This window comes from Aedes aegypti, chromosome 3, assembly GCF_002204515.2.
Source record: "Aedes aegypti strain LVP_AGWG chromosome 3, AaegL5.0 Primary Assembly, whole genome shotgun sequence".
NCBI classification, from domain to species: domain Eukaryota; kingdom Metazoa; phylum Arthropoda; class Insecta; order Diptera; family Culicidae; genus Aedes; species Aedes aegypti.
In genome coordinates, this window is record NC_035109.1 from 297,787,296 (window position 1) to 297,811,548 (window position 24,253).

Here is a 24,253-nt window from a genome sequence, read left to right on the forward strand (position 1 = left end):
GCCTGGTGGCAAAATTTTGAATCAACTAGATCGAACAATGATGGTCCTTTACTTACTGAACAACTTTGCCGAAGATGCCATGTGTCTAAATGGTCAGGAACCTGAAATATCTGCAGAACAAAATTGAAAGTTCCATGCCCACTAGTGCCACCTAGCGGTCAAATTCCGAAATAAATGAGGTATCATCAGATAGCGCACCACCTCCAGAACAACTTTACAGAAGACTCCATGTTTCGAAATAATCTGGATTTTGAGATATACCGATTTAAAATTGCGGTCTACTCATTATTATGCGGCTTCTATGTACATTTGTTGATTTTACCGCATTATAAATAGCCATACTGTAAACAAAAACTGTTGAGTATTATTCTTAAGAAGATTCTTGAGGAATACATTTTGGTTTGGTGTCGATAGATATCTTTGTTGCAAAATGATAGCATATAATTCCCTACTGTTGTACAAAGTACAACAGCGCGACAGCCCGAAGGTTAACCAGAATCTTAAGGTCAGAATATAAAATCTAAATTTTGTAATAAAAAGGTTGCCATTGCTTTGAAATTCACCCAACATCTAATCAAAACTACGAACAACAGCGATCAATTACCAAAATTCATCGCTCCCTGGAAAATATAATCCCAAGCCCAGGGACTCGTCACCAGTCCTGTAATTGCGAACAAAATTGTAGAAAATACCATGATTAAAATTTATATTACTGGTGTTTTAATTAGGGGCAATATGAACATACGGGGCAATATGGGCCACCCCGGATTTTACCTCAAAAACAGTGTTTTAATGTATAGTTTCATTATGATCTGCTAGAGGATGCTTCAAATAGCCACCACAATAAAAACCGTAATTAAGGCTATACGACAATTATATTTATCATTGTGGTAAATTTTACCACTCCATTGAAACTTCTGGTAATACTGATCATTTTGTGAGCGAAATTAGATTTGTTCGTAAACAAAATTATGGAAATAGAATATTTTTTTAAAATGAAAGAGCGGGGCAATATGAACCCCCTAGATTTAAGCAAAGAAAACGGTGTTTTGAACATAAAAATGCATTGTCTAAATATACTAGTTTACTTTTTTACTGCATAGTCATCTTGTTGCACCATTACAAATGGAAAACTTTGCTACAAAATATGTTGAACCAAGTGCTGCAATTTAATACTAGAATTACATGGTCTGTTCACTATGTGTTATGTATTTATCAAAAATAAGCCGCTAGAATTGACAATTTCAAGCAAAGCTATTACAATTTTCTTTCCCATATCGTACACTTTATCATTCACTCTTCTCTATATTGTTTTAAATAAAAATCATACGATTGAATGAGGTGGCTCATAATGCCCCATATGATTGGTGAACACGCAGGAAGACATGGTTTTCAAAAACGTTCCTAAAACAATTTTCAAGTTGATGTTAACATTAATTATCGACATGACATGGAAGAAAACATGTTATAGTATAAGTCACTAGCATTTAAAGAATAGTTTTTGCTGTTTTCTGTGCATTCCATGACGTTTTCCTTAGGCGGCCCATATTCAGGGTGTCTACTCGTTTAGCAAAACGAAATTCCCTGATATTTCCAGGTTTTTTTCCAGGTTTTATAAAAATAATTCCAAGTTCAAGAAATATGTCTAAAACAAATTAATGAACGGAACTTTCAAGTGCATTAGTATGTGTCTTCTTGAAAGTATTTTTTGTACAGATTATGTTCCATTTATCTCCATCGGTCGTGTGGATAACTTAGACAGCTTCATGGGCGCTAAATTAAACTTTATTTGGATATGTGGCAATATATCTACAATCTAAATTAACACAAATAATTCGTAAAACTTTTGGATCCTGGATCCATTTTTTATGATAGAAACACGGATTATCAAGCCCCTGGGTAATCGCGTTCGACCGTATAACATTTGACTGTGGTAATATGATTAAATTATGAATGTTTGCATTTCATTCGAAAAAGTTCTAAATTAGTCATGATTGTTACAAAATATCGAATTGATTGTTGTTTAAGTTCCAGTTTACTTTTCGAAAAAAAAAAATTCTGATATTAAATATTTTCCAATAATTTTAAAAATGAGTGAGTTTCTTGAAAATATGAAATTTAGAAACTTCTTTCCAGGAAAAAAACAGATTAAAAAGTAACCAAAAAGAGACCGAAAAGAGACAAAACAGTAATCAAAAATCGAAACCTAACAGGAACCAGAACAAAATAGTTTAATCAGACCAGACATTTTTCTGAAAATATTTTTAAAACTTTTCAAATATTTTTTTTCGCGACATTACGACGGCATACCAGCACATCTGGTATATGCCAGTAAAAGACATTGATGTACAGTATGGCCCATAAAAAAATGCGAAACTTTTTTGAACGTGAATAGCATCCACAAGCGATATTTTCATTGTTTTTGATAGTAAATTTAATTTCTGATTATTGTTGTATATTCTGACACAACTTCGCTATCCAGGACAAGTTTTGTCATATTTTTCTTACCGGCCTAAATAATGTAATAAAGCAAATAAATTCAAAGGTTTTGTCCGTCCAAAGCTACAAACAGCGTCTGATTGTCGTATACTCTGGTGATAAACTTTCCACCTTCAAAAATCACACTTTATTGTTGAAAATTTTAGTTTGTTCGGTATCAGAGGATAGAGGAGTTCTTAGAGAACGTGTTTTTCATGATCACAATAAAATATTTTGCCAGGGTCAGAGTTTTGAGGGCATTTGCGTCTTTTAGGTTTGATATGCCTTTATTTTTTGTTAAGATTGAATAAAAAATAATTACGGAGGCCTATATCAGATTTTTTAGGATGAAATTCGTTCCTTAGGTTAGAGACAACTTATATCAATACTTGCTCATAAGTTTTGAGCAAAACGGAGCCGCTTATCACACTTATATAAAGGTTCAATCAAAGCTCTCCAAAATAAGTAGTTTTTTCGAAAATATGTTTAAGTCTCCAATTACCCAGGTATGAATCAATTCTATCATTTTATATGGGCGTATGCTGGAGACAAGACCTGTGAAGAATCTCACGTCATCGTTGAAGTTTTAGAAGCTTCCATCACACAGATATTGAACTCGACGTCCGCATGATAAAATTTGAAGGTATGCTTCCAATTTCTCTCTGGTAAGGTGAAAGTAACAGATAAAAATTATGTCCAAAGCGAAAAACTGAGTCTGAATAGATTAAACAATACAAGTAATGAATAATATTTATGTTTTATTCACATTTTCTATGTAAAAACTACCATAACACATGATATGACGATTTTCGCATTTTTTATAGGCCATACTGTATTACGACGACATAACGAAAGGGATGGATTCATATCTATATTTAAAATATTCACTCTCCAAAAATTTTCCTAAGGAATTCCTCCAAAAATTTGTTTTTTTATATCTCAAAATAGAACCAAGATTTTTCCATACATTATCACAAAAAATACCACAAGGCTTTCATCAGAAATTCCTTCACATATTATTTCAGATATTTTTTGTGAAAAAACCCTTAGTCCTCGAGGATTTTATCCGGTGGTTCTCCAATTATTTTTTTTCTAGAACATCCTCTAAGACTCCCGTTTAAAACATGTTCAATATTCAACTAGAAACTTCTCCAGATGCCTCCAAGGATTTCTCAGGATTTTCTACAAAATTGTTCTTTAAAATTTTTATAAGATTTTGACTACAAATTTCTCTGAGGATACCTTCAGGATTGCTCCTAGGATTTCTTCTCGGAAATTCTTCTATTAATTCTAAGATATTTCTCAAGGAAGTTTTCAAAACCTTTTTCTCAAGCATTCTACCAGGAGTTTTCACCAAGGAAATTTGAATGTAATTTCCCAGAAAGCTGAGAAATTAAAAAAAAATCCTTGACGTAAATTTATGGGTATCTTCTGTTACAGTTACTTATGTAATTTCTTAGGCCACCCTTGATTAGAGAGGATTTTCAGGAAGACTTACTCTTGAAGAACTTTTAGAAGATTTCCAGGATTATTGCTACGATAATAAAAAAAAAAAGAAAAATCATAATAACTCGCAGGATATTGCGCAGGATCTCCTGGAACACAGGACGAAGTTACTAGAAAATTGTGTAGGAATAATCATTCCTACAATCGAAGGATTTCATAGAAAAAATTGCTGTGGTGTTAAATTGTGTGGAACCTTAAAAGAACTTTTCAATATTCCATGGGAATTTTTTGAGAAATTCATTGAAAAATGTTTGGATGAACTCCAGTGACCCTTGGATGAAATGCTGGAGAAATTCCTAGAAAAAAAAACTCTAAAGAAACTTAATAACGAAACACAGGTCGAATTGAGGGAATTATTTGAAATGTTCTCAATATATTGACTCGAATAACCCCTCGAGGAGCTTTTGGATCTATTCTTTGGAATAACCGTACACGAAATGGCGTTGAAATTCTTGTCAAGTTTTCTTGGGAGAAATTCTGTGGGAAACTTTGAATATCTCTTTGATTAACGACTGTAGAATTCGGTTGGATAGTTGTGTGAAAAAATATCTGGAGGAAGTCCTAAGATAGTCTTTGTTCAAAGTACTGCCTGAGAAAAATTTCTAGAGGTATTAACGTTGAAATGTTCAAGGATTTCCTGAAGCAAATTATGGAGGAACTCCTGTAAGCATCCTATGAAAAAAAATGCTGAAGCAATTTCTTGAAGAATTCATTATAAAATCTCTGAAGAAACCACAAGGATATTTCCTGAGGCTGTTCTCGAGAAATACGAAAAGAAATTTTGCATCAAAGTTATCTGCAAGCAAGATAAGGAAAGAAAAGAGACTTTAGATACTATTTTGATTAAAATAGAGACTTCAGACACCTTTTATCAAAAATAGAGACTTTTTAAAGACTTGCAAAAAAATGGTATATAAAAAGAAACCTGCTACCAGCCCTAGGTATGTTAATCCTTTACCGAATAAATTTAGATACATTAAAAACATCAATCATGTTTATCATGATAAGCTGATGAAATTTCATATTCGAAAGAATTCTCACTGAACAGCTCATATAGCTTTTAGAGAGCGGCGCAGCCGAATTTTTTTCGAATGAAGATAGTTGTCTGGCAATTAATGATAGCTCTGGGTTATAAAGCAAAAATCCTTTGTCGTGAATATATTCTATCATGGATTACTGCTTCAAAATAATTTCCCTGATTGTGATCGAAATTCCCTGAGAATTCCAGGTTTTTTCCAGGTTGAATAAAATTCCCTGATAATTCCAGGTTTTCCAGGTTTTTCCAGGTAGTAGACACCCTGATATTGACCCGATCACCCCTATCTGAACCTAGATTACTTAACCCATGGAACGACGCAGGGCGAGTTATAAGGGATGAATGGCCTTCGAATTAAAGTCCCTCTCAAGCAGCAATAACAACAGCAGGACGAGTTGCAGCACAGGACTTATGCGCATATCACCACTACACTGCAGTTTTGACCCAAGCCTTGCCTTCAATAGCTCAAATAATAGTTAAAATAAGTTTTAACACGGATGCAATCTTCTACAGTTATGTTTGTTATAGTATCGACAAGTACTTGTGTCATTCTGGATATGTTTGAACATGATCAACTAATATACAGAACGAAAGAGTGACAGAGAAGCAATTTCCAGTATATCCCATTCAAACTCTAAATCGCTTGCGCCAGCTGGTGACGCAACCGAATGAGTTGAAATTTTGAGAGGAAGCTATTATTACCTTAATGCACAAATCTAGGAAGTGATCCGTTGAGTTTTATAACATGTTTGTTTAAAGGCCAGTCTAATATTTCAATCAGTATTTCTGGACATACCTTGTGTACCTCCTAGGAGGCGGAGGATCGCCCCTTCGATCGTGCAGGTCCCATTCCGGTTCCCGCGGCCTGTAGCGTTTATCCTTCCGGTAGTAATCCTTCTCCGGGGGTGATCGATCCCTCCGTCTCTTTGATGGCGGCGGAGTATAAGGCTTATGTCGACCATCTGTTTTCAGGTAATGAGGCATTCATAACTGATTTCCAAATGTTCACCTTAGTTTTCAACTTACTTGGACTGGGACTTTTCCGCAGATCCCGGCTGGAACCGTGCCTGGTGTTGGGCGAGGGAGTACGTCGATAGCGATTACCACGGGGCGTGGGACTGTCATTTATCGTGACCGGGCTGACATGCTGAAGCTGTTGAAGAGGCAACGGTTGCTGCTGCTGCGGCTGCTGTTGATAGGAAGAACTTCCCTTTTTGGAACCGACCGGAGGTGTGTGGGGTGACGATGTGGATTGATACATCTTCCGAGATGAGGGTGGCCCCCGGGGACTCCGACCACGGGACGAATCGGGGTACGGGCTGTTGAGTAACCGACTCGATGGTCGGATTGGGGGAGTAGCTGAGACAGAAAGAAAAACGGATTATGGATTAGAGTTCGATGATATAAGATATTAGTACGCTGTTACAGTGTTATACTACCATCACCCCACAATTATGGATCAATTAATGTTAAATGCAATGCAACCTATCAATTTTAACAAAAAGATATATAAAAGATATATAAAAGTAGAACTGCGATTAGAGAACAGGATATACAGGATTATACAGATATTAAAATTTCAATCAGTTGCGGAAAACACTATTTTGGATAACTGTTGAACAAATTTTCGAAACTAGCATGTGTACCGTAATAATCTCCCTAATAAAGCTAACACAACTTCCACTGGATAACTGAGCGCTCTTTAACCTTCCTAATGAATTAAGAAAAAGTAACACATTATGCATTAAGGTGAAGATGAATCGAAGCCAAAGTTCAAATTTTCAAGAGCACGGATCTGGAGAACCAAACATCCGTTTGAGCTGAAAACCTAATCGATTGGTCACAACCAGCTAGTGATCAATCGATTAAGTTTTCAGCTTAAACGGATGTTTAGTTCTTCAGATCCGTGCTCTTGAAAATTTGAACTTTGGCTTCGATTCATCTTCACCTTAAAGGTAAAAAATGACCCATGATTTTGAAATGCTCTTAAAAATAATTTATGAACCGATTTTCGGTCTTTTAGCTTTATATGAAAAATATGAAACCGGAGAATGGAACCCTACACAGTAAACCTTTTTGTAAGTATAGTCACTGTGGACACAAGAACACCTGGAACCTGTTTCAGAAGGAACTGGTACATATCATATCCAGAAGCTCGGTTTCGGGTCAAACACAAACAGACGTCACACTCTCATCATTGTCCATCGACCACCTTTTTAACGGTCGATTCAAAAATATGGTAGGTGACCAATCCACCACCCGCTGCGCTCGCATCGTTTTTGTTCGTGTTTGACGTTTACACACTACCACCGCTATCTGTTGGCCTGTCGGCCAAACACACCGATTTTGGCATTTGGCGTACATATCATCATGACTATGATTTTTATCGAGATTTCTTTGAAGTGTTACATCTGTTTCTTCTTGTGCCTGGCGTTACGTCTCAACCGGGACAGCTTAGTTTTCCTATGAGAACTTTTACAGTTATTTACTGAGAGCTATCTTTGCCGAATGAAAAAATTGCCGAATTGAAAATTTGGTAATGTAGCGAATTTCTATCATTTGACAAGCCATTATTCATGTTTTGTACTTATAAGTAAACATACAATTTATCACTGATGAATAAGAACTTTTGACCGCAAACGCAATTTTGGGATCAGTTCAAACATGACCCTAGGAAATCTCCAAAAGTTCCTTCAGAAAAATCTATGATTACTTCAATTTTTCCTTCCGGTCCCGATATATCTTTAGAATTTTCTCCAGAGACTCTTCTTGAGGTTTCTCTAAGAATTACTTCGCAGATTTCTCAAGGCATTTTACAACAAATTCCTCCGCGATAATCTACAGTAAAATTATTCTTCTTCTTTCTGCCGTTACGTCCCAACTGGGACAAAGCCTGCTTCTCAGATTAAGTGTTCTTATGAGCACTTCCACAGTTATTAACTGAAAGCTTTCCTTGCCGATTGACCATTTTTTGCAAGCGTATATCATGTGGCAGGTACGAAGATACTCTATGCCCTGGGAATCGAGAAAATTTCCTTTACGAAAAGATCCTCGACCAGCGGAATTCGAACCCACCACCCTCAGCATGGTCATGCTGAATAGCTGCGCATTTACCGCTACGGCTATCTGGGCCCCACTACAGTAAAATTACTAAAGCGATTTCTACGTGGATTACACTAGGAATGCCACCAGTGATTCCTCCGGGAAGAAATTTTGATCACTATGATTTTTGAGCCCAGCTGTAATAAGGATCCAGGAATACCTTCAAAAATTCTAGCAGGAGTTCTTGCAGAGATTGCCCCGAGGATTATTGTAGGGATTTCTGCAGGAACATCTCTACAGATATTTTTCTAGAAAAATCGTAAGGAGTTTTTGCAGGAATGCCTCCAGTTAATCCTTCATGGATTCTTCAAGTAAAATATGTAAGTAAGTTATGTGTCCAAGGATTCTCCAAGGAATCCTACCATATATTCCTCCAGGAATTCTTCAAGCGATATTCCTGATATTCCTTCCGATATTCCTCCAGAGACTCCTTCAAGGATTCATCCAGGAAAAAAGGATCCTTGCAGAGAGACTTTCTCCAAGAGGTTACACTATAACAATCTCTTCAAGGATTACTTCAAATATTTCATCAGAAATTCCTCCATGGGTTCCTCCAAGGATACATGCAGGGTAGTCATCTTCAGGCCTCCATGGATTCCATAAATAATTCCTCCAAGAATACCTCCTGGAAAATCGCTACGTGAATTATTCCAAGGAGTTTGCCAGGTAATCTGCCATGGAATACCTCAGAAATTTATTCAGAGTTTCGTGTTGTCCTTTTAAAACTTTCGCCGGGGATTCCTTCAATAATTCCTCTAGAAATTTCTCCAAAGGATACCCATGGAATCATCCTCCAGGAATGTTATCATAAAATACTCTAATAATTTCTCCATGATTTACATTAGGACCTAGATTCCTCTAGTAAAATCTCTCATTATATGGATTCCTCCAGTGATTTTTCCATGGATTAAACCAAGGGCTATCCAGGGATTTCTTTGGGGTTTCCTCCCTCATAATCTCCACAGTGATTCTTCCAAAGATCCTCGAAGGATTACTCCACGAATTTCTCCAGGGATTACTCCTAAGATGCCTTCAGGGATTCTTTCAACAATTTACCCAGGTGATCTTTCAAATATCCCTTTATCAGTTGTCAAAGGTTACTCTTCATTGATTAATTGATCCTACAGGAATCTCTTCAGGGATTTAACCAGCAAATTCTTCATTTCTTCAGGAATTTCTCCAAGAATTACTTCAAAATAATCTTTACATGGGTTCCTCTAAAAAATGTTCCAGAGATTTCTTTAGGTATTCCTTCCGAGATTTCCTCGGGTATTCATCCTGAAACACCTGCAAGATTTTCTTTGAAAGATCACCAAATAAGGCAAGGATTCCTTAAGGGGTTCTCCCAGATATGGGCTGGGAGGCTGTTTCATGTAAAACTTCAGAGCTTTCTGCATATATTTTTTTTATAGAATGGATCATCCAGGTATCTCGAGGGATTACTTTGAAGATTTCTTCATGAATTTTTTATCTACAGGGATGGCTCAAAGAATTTCTCCAGCGATTTCTCAAGGAACTTTTCCAGGGGTTTTTCAAAAACTTCTTAAATAAAGGAGTTCCTCGGGCAATTTCTGGAAAAAATCTTGGAGGAATCCCTGAAGGCACTTCTAGGGTAATTTCTGATTATATCCTTGGAGTAATTTATGAGGGAATCTCTAGAGAAATTTGCACAGGAATTTTCGGAGGTCAAAAACGAAACTTTGGGGAAAATCTCGGGGAACTTTTGGAGAATTATCTGTAAAAATCTTTGGAGTGATTCATATAACGATTTTCTTGGAGACAACCCTAGGATAATTTTAGAAGGTAAATCTTGTAGTAATTGCTTGTAGAATCCCTGGTCCTCTGAAGAAATTGGTGATGAAGAAATATCCGGAATAATTCCTGGAGGAATCTCGAGAAGACTGCCTGGGAAATGTTTTTTTTTTCTGAAATCACTGGGGAAATAACAATAGTACCTAACTGGAGGAATTCCTGAAAAAAAAACAGAAGTTTTTGTATAAATTTTCCTGGTGGAATCCTTTGAGAAAGAGAGAATTCCGGAGGAAGCTCTATAGGAATATATGGAGAAAGCGTTTGAATAATTCTTGAACAAATCTCTGAAGCAATCCAGGAAGAAATCCCAGGAATAATAATTGTTTGAAAATTTCCCGGATAAATTCCTGGAGGAAAATCTTAGTAAATATTATACTGGAGGAACCTATGGAGATCTCTAGAAGAATCCTTGTAGAGATTTTCCTGTAGAAATCCCTTGGAGGAATACCTAGAGAAACACCAGACAGAATTCATGGAGTAACTGCTGAAAGTATTCCTGGAGCCCGGTTCAAAAAATCTAGTAACGCTCAGAGGTTCTCCTCGGAGGAATTCCTAGAGGAATTCTCGGATGAATCTCTGACGAGTGGAATTCCTGAAGAAATCGCTATAGATATTACGAGACCATACTGATTTTCGCCATGTGCAATGAAAGAAAGGAATTTGCTGACCGATAAAACGTAGGTAGCTGCCAGGTGAAAGGAGCATTATCAGCCGTTGTTGAACGGTGTTTCAAGGCACCGTAAGATTCAGTGCAAAGAAATGGGCTGTGGCAGATAACGCCTGAACATGGTTTTCCGGTGAAAATAATTAGGCTTATACCTGCAAATCCTTAATGGTTCAAAATCCAATGTTCGGAGTGCAACCGAAGTGTCAACCTCGTTTGTGACGTTAGTTGGATTGAAGTAAGAAGACGCATTTTCGAATTGCACTCGAGAGTGCTATTAGAATGTGCTTCACGGTTTTGCGGAGTATGCCTGACAATTAAGGCGAAGTAGGCCGTCATTGAAATTTGTACGCGTCGTTGATGATTGTTGCTAATTCATCTCACGATTTCGAATTAAAGAAAATCGAATGGTTTTGCACTGACGCACCTGAAAAAGTATCAGCATATTTTATGCATGTTAGCGCGTACAGTGATACTTTTTCAAGTTAATATAAACTATCAAGGCCGAGTATTATCACTTTAAAATGCAAGCTGAAAAGTCATCATTGTTGCCAAAACGAATGACGGGCTACTTAGCCTTAATTCGATGGGATTTCCTATATACATGGGATAGTTATGCGAATAGGGGCAGATTTGGTCCCACAGCTTACAAACAGAAACGAAATTCGCCTATATACCGGTTGCTCTCTACTGGCATGAATTGTGGACATTGAAAGAGACAGACCGGAAAGCCTTCGGTGTTTTTAAGCGTAATGTGCTGCGGATAATACTCGGTGGGAAACTCGAAAATGTGTTATGTTACGCAGACTCATGAATGGTATTATATAATGTGTCAGAAGTGAATATGATTAATCATGTAAAATACGGCAGGCTTCAATGAGCTGGTTACGTAGAATGTCGAAAGAAATAAATGTATGTATGTATGTATTATGATTTTGAGTAACCGCCAGTGCACTGCCATTCTACGCTTACTTGTACCATGTTCTAGGTAAACCTTATGGACCGCGGAACAAATAAGCGTAGAACGGCAATGCAGGATGGTAAGGTTCCTCTTAATCCGTATAAGCCTGAGTGAAAGAAAAAATACTAAAACCCTCACCGCTCAGCGAATAATAAACGGATTCAAATAATATTTTGGCAATATGCTCGCTCACATATCTAGTTTCTAAAAGTGGCCAGAGGATTTCGGAAATGTTCATGTGGCCGGAGTTATTCCGGTGAGTCACTGGGCCAGGTCGGGTGAAAAGGATGCCGTGGTTCTTTGCCCCTGTAGGTAGGCAAATTTCAAGTCACAGATAATTTCCGGAATCGCCTATAAAGTGGCTTTGCCCCTGTATGCTCGTCGTGTGCTGTTGGAAAAAAATGAATTCTTCTCCGTGAATCTGACCTGGTGAACTTCCTAACCAAGCTCGCAAACTGTCTGCCCGTTTTCCTCCCGTATAAAGTATTTGTATATTGTATAGCATTCAAGGAAGTAAGAATAGAATTATGATACAATGAAAAGAAGGAAGCGATATAATATCTGTTGCTGATTCTAAAATTAATGAAAGATGAAATAGTGTAAGATATCGATAGATACAGATTGCACAACCAAGATACACATCTACTTTGTAGATGTCTGCCTACGAACGGGGCCTGAGATTGATGCCATAAGTAGTCCACAAAGAGCCATTAAATCACCAAGCCCCCAAGAATGTTAGACGAAAGAATTACGAAAATAATATTCTGCAGGGAATCAGGTAGGAATTGGCCACTTCGTGGAAGGCCACCATGCAACTGGAGAAGTATCACTCAAGAGCGACAAAAGTGGTGCTGTACGATAATGGTGTGATGTTACGCTGTAATTCAGGTGATTTTAGTGATAGTGCGCGAGCTTCATCGATTAATACAAAGTAATGGTAATATGTAATATTGTATTATTGTTAGTATGTTACAATGTTTGATTTGTGTAGCTTCGAATAGGTATCTTATCTTATTTGAAATCATGTGTAACCAGAACCCAGCAATACAAAGAAGCATTAAACCTTACCTGGCGAGAGTGGTGTTAGGCTTTCCTCATTCCGTACCGGGGTGTATGTTTTCTCGTACTCGGGGGTGCCTTGAAGAGGCGGCGTAAGCGATTCCATATATTCGAGCAACGAGTTTTCACTCTCCGAGATGGTCTCTATGCTCGATATCGACTTGGCCCGTTTCTTCTTTCGCTTCTTGGACTTTTTGTTCTTCTTGTGTTTCTTGTCTTTTTTGCTCTTTTTTCGCTTACGACCTACGGTTTCTTCCTCTTCTTCTTCTTCCTCCTCCTCTTCCACGATTTCATACTCTTCTTCCTCTTCAACGAACTCTTCGTCCATCAGTTCTCCCTCCGGTTCCGGTTCTTCCGTCGGCGAGGCCGGAGGTTCAAGATGATGCTGGTGCTTGGAGGCCTGTTTCATAGAGGAAGTATCGGATGATATTGAGTTTTTACGTTTCGATCGGGAAGAAAGTGAATGCGGCGATTGGCTAACAGGCGACGTGGCAGTGATGCTGACCCTTCGCCCACCCTCCGTCACGGTAACGGAACCGGCAGGAGTACCTCCTTGCGATATAAGTTCGGCCAAAGAAGGAATCGGCACTGGTGTCGTGCTGGTTACCTCGACGCGGTTTTCATTTGTTACGTTGGCCGGCGGTGCCGCGGCGGATGTCGCTGCTGCTAGTGCCGACGAGGACGAAGCTGAACTAGGAAAGGACGAAGCCGCACCTATCGTCATCAGGCGGTCGTGCTGAATTTGAGTAGAATTTTTACTGTACAATTGAACTGTCGTTGCAGCGCTTTTTTCGTTGTTACTGATCGTCCTACTAAAATTGCTGCTAGACTCATTTCCGGCCGCGCCGGCGAAGGGTGAGACACTGCCGTCGGTTTCAATCTCGCCCGCTTCCGGTGCAGAGAAATCATCCGAACTTACATCCGAATACTCGACCACTCCCCCCTTAGATGATCCGTGGCCGCCGCCTCCATTTCCGGTAGTACTACTACGGCCACTGCTTTCGCCACTCTTGCGATGGACTTTGCTGTGCCGTTCGTCCGAGGAAGACTGATCTTCGTCGCTGGACGCGTGTCTCCTCTTTTTGGATTTTTTGCCCTTTTTGGAACGCTTCTTTGCATGTTTGGATCGCTTTGGACTGCGCTCGCGATCCCGATCGCGCTCTCGTTCCCTATCGCGATCCATGCTTCTTTGCCACTTCCTTTTTCCCTAATCAACTCAATTCAATAATGAAAAAACAAAGACTAGTTCCGTTGATCTCGAGCCGTCTCTTCCGATATCCGGATCGGATCTGCTCAAAGTGACTTGTGTTACAAGAAAATGCAATAATGCTTCTTCTACTCTCCTATTCGGTAATGTTGCACTAAACTACTTTGGTAATTAGATTACACTTCGTTGAAATTGATTCAAGCTACACTCTGAGTGATTAGTTACTGAATATTTAATATCAGTAAACTCTTCTTCGGCTCTATGCTTCGCATAGGACGAGGCTATGTGTCGGTATGTGTGGATTTAGCCTTCTCTTCTATTGGTTATCACTTGACACTAGTAGTGAATATTTGTGAACTTCCTCGTTGACGTAATGATGTGCAGTCTGTAGTAGGTGTACAGCATTAACATCACTGACTGGGTTAGTCACATACGGTACGGATTCAGCTAGTGTATCCAATTTCTGGAATTGAACAAAGAGAAGAAAAAAAACTGTATTATGATAAAGTTTCTTGGATACATTATCTTTTAAGTATTAACCGTTTCTTTCCCATGACTTTTATCGTCTATATCTATATTAACATAACGTTTTCATAAAAAGTTCTCAAAAAATTAATTGGAAAAGAACTAAATGTTTCGTTCATTTTTTTTTATTTGGTTTTCAATAGTTAGTTGATTGTTTATCAAAAGTTCCACTATTGAAAAAGTAAGTAGACAATTAGATTGGTCTAATGAGCATATGACTTTATGCTAATAACTATGGTCCAACGCATGGGTTCACTATTTGACGTTTCAGCGGTGCCGTGTGATTTACGTTACCACGTTACGTTGAGTACCACGTGAAGTCACGGGAAAGCGCACACAATAAAATAGGTGGCCAGAATAATTCAAGCCTAATTTTTCAAATCGGCGTATCTAACACTTGGAAGGATTCGAGAAAAATGCGATGCAATATATTGTAAAGCATTTTAAATCCTGTTTAAAATGTTTTGCATTTTTTCTATTGCTGTGTCTTCTATAAGTTGAAAAAAAAAGAACACCGTTTCTAACCACTATTAAACAATTCCGATTTGTTTTGAATTAGATTGAAAAACTGGTGGAATTATCAAATAAACCCTTTTGCTTTGTGCTGCTTACATACACCATGATGATTCGTCGATATCATACCTTGCTTGGTACATACACCTTGCTTGATGCGTCGGTTTGACAATTCATTTATCACATGCGTCACGTCATATACACCAGTATTGTTTTGATGTTGCACATACACCGGTTTGCAAATTCTCATAAAACATAATAAAGTTTGTTCTATTCGTCAGTTTCTACGTTCAACTACAACGAATATTGAATGTTTTCCATTTCAACTCGACTAACAGGAGCACCGGACGGAGCCGTGAGTAAAGTAGATGGAGAACAGTTCTTGTGAGAAATTTGGTGAGAAATATTGTCTAAAACCGAATACTGATGATGTTCCACATCAGTTTGCCGACCCGTCAGCTTACTGCAGCTGTGAAAATCAGAATCTCTCGATTTCCAGCATGTTTAGTAATTCGGAAACTGTATGACGTATCTGCTGATCAAAATTTTATGTTTTGATTCTGCATATAGGTCACTTTGCTATGAGCATATGTACGGTGTATGTGCTAGCATGAAAAATGTTGACAGTTGAGTCGCTTTGCAATGGTAGAGTGTATGTAGCCAAATTAAAAACACTGAGAAAGTTCACATAGGGCAGAATTGAAATTTATTTCAATAAATCAAAAATATTGTTTTAGGATTACTTTTATGGACTCAATATGTAGATTATTATAAACAATCTCGATTTGTTTATTTTTGCAGATACGTCGGAATGAAGAATTATGCTTGAATTAAATGATTTGTGATTGGGAAACGTGTTGCCAGTTCTCTTTGCGCAACTCTCCATTCATAGACTCTGGATGCCATCAGTATGCATTTGAATTGTACGGTCAATTGTAGAGTATAATATCTCATATTCATTCTTGCTGTTAAATTACGTCCGATATAGTTTTTCTCAAGCATAAAAATGTTTTGCAACACTTGGGACATTGCACTATGGTCCAGGAATCAGTTTTACGCGGAAAGATGCATTTTGAGCTTTAGAATGAAACATTAGACAAAAACGGTCTTCTACAAAGTTGTTTGTATTAGTTAAGCCCTTTGTTTGATGTTATTGAAAATTAGGGTGGACCACATTTTCATAGAAATTGTGTAACTAACTTTCTTATTTGTAGAAATTATATTATACATGCTTCAGCAAAGTTGTAGACCATTCAATTTCAAGCAACTTTGCCAAAAAAAGTTTTTTTGTATCTCTTAAATTGACCGATTTAGAGCTTTTTTCCTACGGTGACATAGGGTGGTCCGAACGAAACTGGTTTTCTGGCTCTAGAGTTTTCAATTCAAATTTAAAGTGCGTTTTAGAACGGGCACAAAAAAGCCAGCAAACAACAACACGGTGCGTGAAGAAGAAGTGATTCGGTAGTGAGTGATATTGTACAACACAAATCACAGCAATAACTACTTGTTTGCATACCTTCAGTTAAGAAACCAACTCTCTAACGATAAGGTTAGTAGCTCCAAATAATCATTTTTTGTGATCGCTCTCGAAAGCACTGTGAGAAGTGTGGGAAGAGGGAGCAGAAAGTTAAGGGGGAAGTAAGGTCCCATATTAGAGGCCATTTTGGTACTCAAGCAATTATGTCCTTAACCATCTACAAGACGCTGATTATACCGGTACTCGTCTATGGGCACGAAACATGGACCCTACGTGCAGAGGATCAACGCGCCCTTGGTCTTTTCGAACGGAAGGTGTTGTGGACCATCTACGGTGGAGTGCAGATGGAAGACGGAACGTGGAGAGGCAGATGAACCATGAATTGCACCAGCTGCTGGGAGAACCAACCATCGTCCACCTCACAAAAAATGGGAGGTTGCGGTGGGCCGGGCATGTCACTAGAACAACCCGGTGAAAATGGTTCTTGAAAACAATCCGACAGGCACAAGACGACATGGTGCGCAGCGAGCAAGATGGGTCGATCAAGTTAAGGACGATCTGTGGACCCTTCGCAGAATGCGTAACTGGCGACGGGCAGCCATGGACCGAGTCGAATGGTGCCGTCTCCTACGTACAGCAGACAGTGTTGATAGACTTACACTCAAATCTCAATCAATACGCTCTCCCGTGAGAGCAAGAGCAAAGTCATTAGAGATCTGCTTCGCAAATCCCACACTTGAGATTTTGATGTTAAATCACTCAAACAACCGTAAAAAAATGATTCAGGCACAAAACCCGTCAAAAACTCGTTAAACCCGAATGTTGTTGTTTACGTTAAAAAGGTTAAATATAATTTTACTAGACTAACAAGAAATTATTGCCGTGTGTGAGTAAACTGTGGAAAAACGAAACAATGAGTCAAACAGGTGAGCCAACTCATCCATGATTTTTTGACTGCTGAGTTGCGTGATTGACAACGCACGCATGAAAAATCTCAAGCGTGAGCTATGAGAAATTGAGTTTTTCACAATACATACTGACAGCAGAGGCCACCCAGGCCTTAGCCTGACTGGTAAGGTAAGTTGGTCACATAAAACTCTCAATATTGATTGATTTTATTTATATTTATGAAGAATTTTATGTGTCGAAATAAACCAACAGTGCGCAAAATAGCCCAGGCGAAACTTACGCTTGAGTTTTGTACAAACTAGCTGTTCCAAATCTGAAGAAAAAATGGTTCTAATGGAGAAATTTATTGATCTGCCGATAAACTCAGGTGGGCTGGGCACACAGTGTTCATGCCTCAGAAAAGACGTTTGAACTCTAGTTGATATCTTAAGTAACCATGGAGCATTATATCATTGCTTATATAAAGCAGCTGTTTTGCTTTAAGCCTACCATTAAAGTATTTTAAAAGGAGAAAAGGGCCGTTATATAGTCGAACTAAAGCAACAATGTTTATAAAGCAACCAAGCAATTCATAAAATAATATTAGAGCATTGATACACTTGTAATGTAGCGTTAAGGTGAAGATGAATCGAAGCCAAACCTCAAATTTTCAAGAGCACAAATCTAGAGAACCAAACATCCGTTTAAGCTGAAAACTTAATCGATTGGTCACCAGCTGGTGGTGACCCATCGATTAAGTTTTCAGCTCAAACGGGTATGGCGGTATCCACAAATTACGTAACGCTCTAGGGGGAGGGGGGGAGTAGGCTCATGCGTTACGGCTCATACAAAAATTTAAAATTTTTCATACAAAAAGCGTTACGGAGGGGGGGAAGGGGGTCGAAATTTTCCAATTTTAGCGTTATGTAATAAATGGACGCTGCCTATTTGTTTTTCCAGATTTGTGCTCTTGAAAATTTGAAGTTTGGCTTCGATTCATCTTCACCTTAAGCGTTAATGCTCTATTGCCTGACAGCTCTTGAAATTGTCGAATAAAAGCAATGACGCATCAGTTTTGTTGATATGCAGTAGAATACGTGCAATGTTACAATGCTTGTGGTTACTTGGGATACTTTTGGAGTTTCATGACTTCATGAAACATTGCGAATACCAGGGCTGGTAGCAAAAAGTGGTACCGAAAAAAGTTATTGTAGTGAGAAATAAGTATGCCTGTCTAGTCGAGTGCCTTATTTGTAAATTTGTATTGTACTTCCAAAATTTCACGTAAATAATCCTATTTTCAGTAGATTTTCAATTTTCAAAATTTGGTGTCTTTTATTTTGTAAATTTTACTAAGAATTTTGAACACTTGTGAAATTTTTTCGTTTCTCATTTCCATCCAAACTCCCAAAAAATTGCACCTTAAAAACCGTTAAAGTTGAATTCTTTGTAAACTGTGTAGATCCCAAAACTTTCCCTTTACTTCCAGTCGATAAGAATTTAAGAGTCAGTCAAAAATAAACTATAAGCGTATGGATGAAGTTCCGTCAAATGTTTTATTCACAGAAGAATCTATTTATTTTTATTAGATTCTACTTTAACGCTGCTACATAATAAGGTCAATATTTTGTGTAACTAGATCAAGATAACACGGAAAATATAATACATGAGCATTAATCAATATTTCAAATTGAAAATGATGATAGAAGATCGAATATATACTGATTAAACACGAATGTATCATAGACGCGTCCTTCGAACGCCGACTAAGAGAGAACAAACGGTTGTCTGAGTGACATCAGTAAGTTTAATGGGAGATGCGTTTGGCCGAATGTACATTTAGCACGACGATAGACGATAGGCTTAATAGGCCGTTTTTCTAAGTTATGCTGCTAAAGTAGTTGTTAGCACTGAGCTTCTAATAGTTCAGTCAAAATTACTTGGACACTTCCATGATTTACTTGACATTGGGGGTTATAGTCGGTCAACTTGTAATAAAAGTCCAGCCGAAGTGAATCAAAAAAGCCAATAGGAGGATCTGACATCTCAAATTTCTTTGAAGAAAGGCATGCATGGTTTCATAAACGATTCAATGAAATCGAAGAATTTTTCGAAGCATTTCTGTATTAACATTGTTTATTATTAACCCATGAATATGTTTCATATGCATAATGAAAAAGAAAGTACACTGGATTTTTTTAACGCCAGGGTGTCTACTCTTTTACCGAAATGAAATTCCCTGATATTTCCAGGTTTTTCCAGGTCTTGAAAAAAGTCCAGGTTAAAAAAATTCTCCAAAATACATAAATGATCGACGAATAGTTAGTTTTAGATGACCAAAAATATATTTTCAAAGAAATGATGTAACGATAAATTTGAAAATGTTTTCCCTTTCTAAAAACTATCTGTTTTGTTCTAAACGTTTAAGCAACATAGGAAAAACAATTAGAAAATATTGATGATTTTTACTTAATTTCCACAAAAAATAAGAATGTTTATCAACTGATCTGAAAATGCTTTTAATCATCAAAGTCAAAAAAAAACTTTTGGTTTAAAATGAAATTAGGATTTATGAACATCAGTGACATACCCAGAATATTTCTCTGTAGAACATTTTATGTTTTTTCGTTATTGACATATTGGAAAACCCTGGGCTGGTAGCGACTTATCGTCTTGAAAATAAAAACTTGAGAGACCTCTTGTTTGAAAAAAAAAAAGAAACAATTACGAACCAAACCGAGGTCTTACTTACATGAATTATGAATACAAAAAGCAACCTGACAGGTACCACGACATGAGAGTTAGATTCCTAAGTTGAACAGACATTTTTAAAAGACTATTTCTAAGTCTTTTTTGAAATTCCTTGTGACATTACAAGTGTAACTGCTCGTTTTACTGTGGATCACGAACTTTCTAAGTAATTCTTCCAAAAAAATCTTTTTGAATACCTTCAAAAATTCAATCTAGATTTTTTTTACAGAAATTACTTTGAAGATTCCATAAAGAATCCTTACAAAGATCGTTTCAGACATGTTTCAATTATGCATCAAATTCTCCAAAAAATATTCCATTGATTTTCCTATGACTTCCTCCAGCATTCCCGATTAGGAGGGCACCTTCAAGAATTCAAAACTTCTTCAGAAATCCTTCCATTTTTTTTTTAATTACTCAAGGAGGTCTTAAAAGAATTTTTCTAGTCATTCATACAGGAATGTCTCCAGAGAAACGTCAAGGAAATTTTTCAGATTGTTTTGGAGAAAACTGTTAAAAATGTGCACGAGGAATTTCGAAATAAAATCCTAGAGTAACCTCTGATGTATCTTATGTGAGTTCTAAGTATGCCTTGATGAATTTCTACAAGGATCTTTGAAAGAACTCCTATATTTTTGATAAAATTATTCTTAGAATGTTCTTGCTAAATTGCTAAGATAACTGAAAACAATTACAATCTCGGAGTAATGTCCTACAAGTAGTTTTGAAAAATTCGGACTGAATCCATGAAAACAACTATCTATGAATGATTTGAGCAATTCCTGTAATAATTGCTATAGTATTAACTAGTATGGAATCTTGAATAAAGTTTTGAATAATCCATTGATTTGGAAATTTTAATTAATTTTTTAGATACATCTTTGAATTGCAGCAATAATATTTTAATGAAATGCTGAAGAAATGCAGTGAGAAAGTTTTGGGGGAACTTAATGAGGAATCCCAGATCAAATTTATCGAGGAATATTAAGAAAAGTTTATAATAGATTTCATCGAACAATGCCTGAATGATTTTTGGAACAATTCCTGAGAGTAATTGTGGATGAATTTGACTAAACGAAAAATAGGCATAGGTATTATTGTAGGGGGTTCCTTGGAAAAATATCGAAACGATTTTTTTTTCAAAATCTGGAATAAAAAAGAGGATCTGTGAGAAATCTTCTAAAGTAACAACAGGAAATATTGGTGAAAAATTCCGTGGAAAAGCATCAGGAGAAAATCCTGGGAAAATCTTTGTGGAAATTACTGCAGTTTTTGAACTCTGGAATAAACGTTTGTGGATGCGTTGGATTGCGCTAGGATTTGCTGAACCAAGTTCTGAAGGAATTCTTCTAAGCATCCATTGACAAATCGCTGGTAGTATTCCAGAAGAATTTGGAAGAAAATTTAGAATGTTTACACTTATGTTTCATATGCTCATGAACGACACCCAACTGGAACTTGACTTGCCTATACCAATTTGGCAATCTTAAGGTATGTTCCTTGTCTAAATATGTTTTCTGCTGAATAATTAAAAACTGTTAAAAGAATTTAATATGTCAACTAGCGTTTTGATAGCGGTGCAGCCGAATTTTTTTTGATTGAATACTACCATGTACTACTGCTTTAAAACAATTTCCCTGAGTGTAGACGAAATTCCCTGAGAATTCCAGGTTTTTTTTCAGGTTGAATCAAATTCCCTGATAATTCCAGGTTTTCCAGGTTTTTCCATTTCATTTTTAAGGGTTTGGTTTGCAAATAAAGTCTATCCTAATAAGTATGATAAATTTTTACTCTCTAACAGAACATCTTTGTTTTGCATTTTAGCGTTGAATACCTATATAATAAATTACCGTTTTCCAAGCTTTTTCACAATTAACCCATGAACCAATATTTTGATACTGACATGAAGTTTTGATGACCCAACTCAAAACTTAGCCTAAATTCATACATTTGTCATGAAAAATTAAGTTGAAAAAAGTAGCCTTTTGATGAAAAAAGAGACTTTGAAATGACTGGCTTGAAAAGTGACCAATGCACTAAAAAGTGACTCGCTACCAGCCTTGCGAATACATTACCATTTCGAATACAATAAGCCCATACAGGAGCCCTAGTAGTTGATGCGATTTGAGGGAATATCGATGAAGATGAAGCTTCGGAATGCGTTAGGCATGAAGCTGATCTGTTGTTCAAATGACTAAAACAAAAGACACAATCATACAAGGGGGTGGTCACTCTACATAATGTGCCCGGCGCTGCTTGGGCACACCCAGGCGCACTTCCATAAAAGATTACAGTTTTCCATAAAAGGTCGCTATAAAAATCACAGTGAACTGAAATTTTGTTATTAGCAACCATTGATATTCGTTTGTTGTTTGCTTCCCGTCAAATGATGGGAAAATGTATATGATTTCAGCAGGAAAATCTTACTTATTTATTGTGGTAATTGTGTTTTTTTATTCCTCATTTATCAATTTTTGTTCGATCGACGTTACAGACTAGTAAACTATAGAAGAAGAATACCGCAGGCGACGCAATTAGAACATCTTTTGCAGACAGAGATAGGCGGGCTAAAACGTGAAAAAGTTATTCTAGAACGAGAACAAAAGACACCACCCTGTAGTGTTTTTTTTTCTTTTGATGAAACTCATATCGAATCCCGAAGTTGGAATGAATGAGTAAAAAATATGTTGAGTTATCTAAGATCAAATTAAACACACAAAATACTATGGCAAACGGCCAAATATGACCACCATTCTATGGGAATGTCCTCCCTTGCCTCCCTGAAAGTATCAACGTTGCTATGTGTCCAACGGTTTTCAGTGGTCCAAAACGACTTACCTCTCATTGCGTTCCTCAGTCAAAGGAGATATTATTCAATTATTCACTCACAGATCCTTATACAATCCCTTCTCTTCCACCACGCCCTTTCATTATCGGTCCAATACAACAGGGCCGTTTCCAAAACCTTCCCATTGAAGTAATATATGTGTCACACAAGTAATTTGGCCATCCCGTACTATTATCCTATCAATATTACGTGAAACGTATTCCGGAATGCCGTCGTCTTACGAAAAGTCTTTCCTTGTGAAACAAAACCATCCGTTACCTCCGAAGTAATCGTAATTAATACCGTGTAATTCTACCCAAGCGATCATGACTCTATCTAAGGCTTCTAAAATTTGCGCAACGAGATGCAAACGAAAAAAAAATTTCAGATGTCAATGTTTGCTGAGAATGTTTTCCTGAAATTTCAGTTCAATGGATTTTTATAGCACTTGGAATAATAGCAAGCTTGGCACGCTTGGCACACTTTGGCGCTCTGAAGGCACAGCATGGAAAAATATGTGCCAACGAAGTGTGTAGAGTGACCACCCCCTTGCAATTATATCTATAAAAAAATATAAATTTTGAAGGTATTCAAAAATGTTGCCAAAAACGGATTAATTTTGTTGCCAAAATCGGGGGGGTAGGGGGGTGGTTGTCCAAAATGGAGCATGCCAAAAACGGAATCCTACTGTATATTAAAGTTTATTTCGAATTGAAGTGATAAGGAGCTCATCAAATAAGCTCCTAAATACACAAATTATGTGTATTTCACGATATTACGTGTCCCAATTACGGATTATGAGGTCCTCATGCGGCTTGCGAGCCCCAGGTTGAGCACCACTATTGTTGGCGCGAAGGTAAAGCTGGTTACCCTAGATGAGGGCATACATTGTTTGACCGGTAGAATGACGGAATGTAAAGTAGTTGTTGAAAGAGATAGAGTGAATTTAGAAGCAGTTTAATTTAATAAATGTTTGAAATTAATTAAAGGGGCGTATAGAAGCACAGATAATTTTAAGTAAGAATACTGTTGAAATAGTTATAATGATCATCGAAATTTAATGTGTTTTGATCTGCTCTGAAATACAGTGCACTGTTTGTGATTGAACCATCGCTACAACTACACTCCCGTGCAAAAGTTTGGGTTCACCCCTTCAAAAACATACAAAAGTGTTCTGTCCATATCTCTGTGATTACACGTCCAATTGAAACTCTTTAAGCCGCATTCGAAATGCAAAGAGTTATTCTTACTTTGTATGTATTTTTCCAAAAACATTTTTTGAATTTTGTATACTAATTTTTTACTTAAAGTTGTGACATTTTTCAAAAAACACACTGAAAATTCATATTCAATTTCCTCAGCATTGGGTCGACCAAAATTTTAAATCAAAGTGTCATTAGAATCGTAATCTTATATTCTTTGAAGAGACCCCACGAAATTTTTGCGG

General features: G+C 37.2%; 1 protein-coding gene across 2 annotated transcripts in view; it reads right to left on the bottom strand.

Annotated features, from left to right (window-relative positions):
• LOC5571877 (cyclin-dependent kinase 12) overlaps nt 1-24,253 on the bottom strand; it is a 46,843-nt gene that overhangs the window by 15,738 nt on the left and 6,852 nt on the right. Inside the window, exons 2-5 of one of the 2 annotated variants that reach the window (XM_021853034.1) lie at nt 13,538-14,288; nt 12,628-13,018; nt 6,047-6,379; nt 5,817-5,982 (exon numbers count right to left, since the gene is read on the bottom strand). In XM_021853034.1, the coding sequence (XP_021708726.1) occupies nt 5,817-5,982; nt 6,047-6,379; nt 12,628-13,018; nt 13,538-13,801 (1,154 nt within the window). In that variant the 5' untranslated portion in view covers nt 13,802-14,288. Of the gene's footprint in view, nt 1-5,816; nt 5,983-6,046; nt 6,380-12,627; nt 14,289-24,253 lie in introns of both variants that reach the window. The other variant, XM_001659936.2, reaches the window with a different exon arrangement.